The sequence below is a fragment of the Tachyglossus aculeatus genome, chromosome X4, assembly GCF_015852505.1.
Source record: "Tachyglossus aculeatus isolate mTacAcu1 chromosome X4, mTacAcu1.pri, whole genome shotgun sequence".
NCBI lineage: Eukaryota > Metazoa > Chordata > Mammalia > Monotremata > Tachyglossidae > Tachyglossus > Tachyglossus aculeatus.
Window position 1 is genome coordinate 14,260,846 of NC_052098.1, and position 5,166 is coordinate 14,266,011.

The following is a 5,166-nucleotide window of genomic DNA, read 5'->3' on the forward strand; positions in this document are numbered from 1 at the left end:
TGTGCCAAGCCATAAAGCCCCAAGCTGGCAGAGGAGTGTGATTTCTTGAGCTTCTCTAATGGAGTATTACCTGTAGTGGAGACTAAGAAACAATCTATTTTACAGCATTTGTTAAGTGCTTACTATGTGCCAGGCACTGTACTAAGCACTGGGGTAGATACAAGCTAATCAGGTTGGACACAGCCCCTGTCCCACATAGGACCCACAATCTTAATCCCCATTTTACAGATGCAGTAACTGAGGCTCAGAGAAGTGAAGTGACTTGCCCAAGGTCACACAAACATTGAAAACAATCCCAAGAAGCCAGTCCCTCTCAAACCAGACAGTGGGATCTGCTTGTCAAATAATGATAGCCAGCTGAGCATCCAACCCAGCTCAGAAGGGCAAAGGAGCTACCCCCAGAACCTTCCCTTTCTTCCATTAAGCCACTTTAAGATTATAGGTTAATCCCCCAGGGATATTACCACTACTTCCAATGGTTAATGAATAGCTTCTAAGTGCCTGCTTGGTTTAATTGTCCAAAGGCCAGTTGGTCCCAGGGCATATAAAGCCTTCCACTGTGCTGAGAGGAAGGGCTGTCTTGGAAAACCCTGTTTCTGAATGAGTAGGAGTGAGACTGAGGCAGGGACAAAAAGCTTAAGCAGCAAAAATGCAGAAACGAGCCCTCACAGCCCTTCGCTTCCTCACCCTCTTGACGGGCTTCCTCATTATCTGCCTGGGTGCAGTTTTTGTCTCCACAGACTCTCCACTGAACTGTAGGGGCAGCCTCTTCCTCCCCTATTTCCTTTTGCCCTTAGGATTTCTCATCCTCATAAGCGGCATTTTCTGGAGCACATACCACCAGGCCACCCAAAGCAAGAACATGTTCAGCGATGTGTTCCGACAACACCTGGGCTCCGGGGCAGCGCACATTCAGACAGTGGACAGGTAGGCACCCGGATGCCACCAGCACTGGGGCCCCGTACTCTACCGTAAGATGGGAAACAAGCCAAACTGCATGTGATTCCAAAGGGATGAAGGGCCCCAAGGGTGGAACCCAGATCTTCTTTGGCAGGGGGATTGCTAGTGGATTGGGAGCGACGAGGCCTGATGACCAGAGAAAAGACAAGACACCTCCACTGGGCTTAGTAGGACCAGGCAAGGATCTTCACCTAGGTCAGTGTGCAGGTGGGGCCGGGCCTTACGTGGTCCACCTAGGAGCATGGCTGGAGAGGCCCTAGCTGTTTCTGAGGAAAGGCTGAGATGGATGTGGCTCAGTAGGCAGTGCCTTAAATTAATTGGCCCTGGGCCCAGTTCCACTTTGGGCAGGATGTCTGGATACAGATGGCCCTTCCTGTTCTGTTGTGGTTACAGTCGGTAAACAGTGACAATAGGTGCTGCCATGGCACTCTAAATATGAAGCAGAGTGAAGCTCCCTCTTCACCGCCCCCAGTCTCCCTACTCAGTGGAGAAGGCAGAAAGATTCAGTAATTAGCAATGTTGTGGGACAGCGATAGGATCATAAGCACTTTAGCAGGAAATCTTTCTTTTGCCGATCAGATGCTAGTTTAATATAGGCAGCAGCTGTCCTCTAGTCAGGCGGAGGCTGTTCCTGGAGTTGCATAGGATGGTCAGGAGAACTGGTTGGAAAAAGATTTTGTTTGGGTGGTTTTTAAACAAACAGCTTGGAGGCAAGAAGTAAGTAGGAAGTCAGGAAAGCGCCTATATCAGAATAAAGCAGCATGCAGTTAGAGGGTCAAGCTCACTGTGGGCCTTCAACCACGCAATTGCTGAGGAGGTTGCCCAAAATGAATCGGTTTCCCCCAGTTCACCTTAGACTGCTTCAGATTGAATGACAGGGGGCATCTAGTTGGTATCTGCTTAAACTGATCAGAGATATATGCCCTGACTGTGTTTTGTGTTACTGTTTTTCAAACAGGTCAGATTTTTATCTTCCATCTTATGAAGACAGTATAGATCCTGAAAAACAGGTCTGCTCAGCACAGGAAGAGCACTCTAATATTCCTCCACCATATACTGAGAGCTGCCTGGAATTTATGGAGGAAACTGACCCCTACAAGGACACCCCACCACCCTATGAAGTGTCAGAAGTGGAAACGGCAGGGGCAGTGGCTGCGCCAGTCATAGACAGAGCAACAGCAGAAGTGGCAGCAGGAGGAGGAGAGGAAGCAAGCCAAGAATGCCTCAGGCACTAAGAGTTCTCAGGCACTTGTGACGCAGCCACACCAGGAGTCAGTTGCTAATAATATGAACTGTCAAGAGACCATGGAAGGAAAAAAAAATATTATTTATCCTGGGTTAGAGTTGGTGGAGAAGAGGCTACATATGACAGCAGTAGCCTTTGCAAAAACATGGTAGGGTATTCTAAAACATCCCTTCCCGTGACGATAGAAGTGTGTGGCCGTGGGGAGTGGGGGGTGGGGGCGGAGGTCCGGGGAGGGCTCAAAGACACTGCCACTCGGTATGTACGAGGTTGACTGAGAGTGCCCTGGTCCCTAAAACCCAGAGTGCCCTTTCTCCTGGAAGGGGGTTACAGTCCCAGAAACTGCACCCTGTTTGTATCACTTCTGGTGGCCTCCACAAGACTGAGCCTCCCAAACAGCTACTCATACCTTGTCCAAAGCAAGTAAGAGAAGGTTGTGTGGGACAATAAGTAAAGAATGAGGCTTTGGTTCCTGTTTCTTCACAGGAGAGAGGAAGCTAGAAATGTGTCAAGATGCCTGGATCAGTATTTCATACCTTTCTGGTTTCCAGGCCTTGCTAATTCACTGTCTTCCCAGGCCTTACTCAATTCAGCTGACATTTGGTCAGCCACGAATTACATTACATAACCCGTTGGGATCAAAATCTTTTCAGTTTGTTTTCTCTCCTGAATCCTCAAGTGCTTAAAGAAGTAAAATTGGACACCAAATTGGATGATTTGCCTTAAGGGTGGCAATAGATCTAATTTGCACTGGATGAAACATGGCATTACAGAGTTCACTCCAGGTTGGTTTTCTGGTTGAAAAGAGGCTAAATGCTGTTGTATTTTTCTTGCTGCTTTGATCAATTACAGGAGCAGAACAATGGTGCCCAGCATAGGCTAAGACACCCCATTCCCCAATCTGGACCTCTTTCCTTCGGGGTTGCCTGGGTGTCAGAGTGGTGGAGGGAGGAAATGGTGCTGCCAGAGAGAGGACTGGCCACAGCAGCAGCAGCATGTTACATCAGGGATGGTGAGGGAGACCAGGCCCAACATGCCATCTCCCCTGCCAAGGGGACCCGCTGGTGGTCCCACTGCTAATCTGTTCACTCAGAAAGGAGTTCAAAACTTACCTGATAGTAATAATAATAATAATAATGTTGGCATTTGTTAAGCATTTACTATGTGCAAAGCACTGTTCTAAGCGCTGGGGGGATACAAAGTGATCAGGTTGTCCCACATGGGGCTCACAGTCTTAATCCCCATTTTATAGATGAGGTAACTGAGGCTTGGAGAAGTTAAGTGACTTGCCCAAGATCACACAGCAGATATGTGGTGGAGCCGGGATTCGAACCCATGACCTCTGACTCCGAAGCCTGTGCTCTTTCCACTGAGCCACGCTGCTTCTGTTTTCTGTGCCCCATTGGGGAACTCTTCCCTGGATCATTTAAAGTTTTAAGGGCAAAGTAAAAGAATTAAGGGTTCAGAAGTGTCCTTCCTTCCTCCTTGCACCCCTTCTCCTCAGCTCCCCCAACACACATACACACACACCTCCCGGACCCCACCTCAATCAGAGTGAAATCAGATCTGTAGCACAACCAAGGAAGAACCATGGGCCACCAGCCAAAGCTATAATAACTGGTAAAAGGTTTTTCAAGAGCCTGAACTCTATTCTCCTCAATTTTTCAGTTCATAAACATCTCAAGAGGGAAAATCAAAACCAAAGTCTCTCACAAAGTAGATACAAACTGATAACCTGTACATGAAGGCCCTTTACTCTTGTGTTGGAGGGAGGTAAACACTGTTGCCCCTTTCAAAAATCTTTCATTCTGTATTCATTGTAAATGGATTCTTTCCTCCTCTCTCTCCTTATTCTCTTTCTCTCTGACGTGTTTCCCTTGCTTTCCGTTAACAGTTGCTGACCTGAACAAGCTGTTTAGTTATTAGCTAACAGCTGGAATTTGTATTTGTAATTGTTTGCATTTTGTACACGTGTTAAATAGTTTGAACTTATGAAAACTTTGGATTTACACAGTTGCTGGGTAAATCAGGATTTGTGCCACCTTCCTGCAATAAATTTTATATTTAAAAGTTCAGTGGCTGTTGCTTTAGTTTGATTAAGAAAAATATCAATTTTGGGTCAGGTGACTTAGCTCAATTCCCCATGTGAAGTTGGAGCACACCCTGAAGTCAAATGATTTTATAAAATTGCACCCCAAAAAATAGGAAGCAGAAACCTGGATTAGATAGATGTTTGTTAATTAACACCAAAAAGACAAAAAGATAATTCAAACCATTCAGGAATGTCGCTTGAATATCTATGCTGTTAGAGGCAACAAGCTCTATGCTCCAAATAGACTGGAATATTTATATAACAGAAAACCTGGGACTTTGCTTTTGCTCTCATAAGAGTTTGCCACATAGATGAAACACATAGAGACTCATTCAAATCCACAATGGACAAAAGGAGAGGGGATTAGGGGAGGAGGGAGAAAAATAGGGGAAAACACAAACCTGAAAAGAATCAGTCAGTAGTTTTTATTGAGCACTCCTGTATGCTAAGCACTGTACCAAGTGTTTGGATGAATACAACAGAAGTAAGACACGGTCCCTGCTCTCAAGGAGCTTACAAACTGATGAGGGAAGACAGGCAGATATAAATTCTTTAAAATAATGGGAGCAGGAGGAAAAACATACATACAATTTGTAACAGCAAAAGAATGGAAAAATGAATAAATTAATAAATAAGTGAATAAATAAAGTGGCATATGTAAAGCAATATATACAGAGTGCTAAGGATGGCTGTATTTACACAGTGCTAGTAGTGGCTGCAGGAATGATAAGACCGGGGTAGGGGGGAAAGCTTCTGAGAGGAGGTGGGCTTTCAGGAGAGGAGGAAATCAATCAATCCATCAATAGTATTTTTTTAAGCTTTTACTGTGTGCAGAGCACTGTACTAAGGAATGAACATGATCTGGTTTCTG

The 5,166-nt window shown here is 45.6% G+C and overlaps 1 protein-coding gene across 1 annotated transcript; it reads left to right on the forward strand.

The window, feature by feature from the left end:
* The first annotated feature begins 591 nt into the window (after positions 1-591).
* Positions 592-2,403, forward strand: TMEM252 (transmembrane protein 252). The gene is made up of 2 exons (XM_038770065.1): positions 592-927; positions 1,919-2,403. Exons 1-2 carry the CDS (start codon positions 650-652, stop codon positions 2,193-2,195), a joined length of 555 nt encoding a protein of 184 aa, XP_038625993.1. The 5' UTR covers positions 592-649; the 3' UTR covers positions 2,196-2,403.
* Positions 2,404-5,166: the final 2,763 nt, after the last annotated feature.

Coding starts and splice junctions, on each gene's coding strand:
- TMEM252 (XM_038770065.1), top strand. CDS start 650: ATGCAGAAACGAGCCCTCACAGCCCTTCGCTTCCTCACCCTCTTGACG. Junction 928..1,918: donor CACATTCAGACAGTGGACAG/GTAGGCACCCGG, acceptor TTTTTCAAACAG/GTCAGATTTTTATCTTCCAT.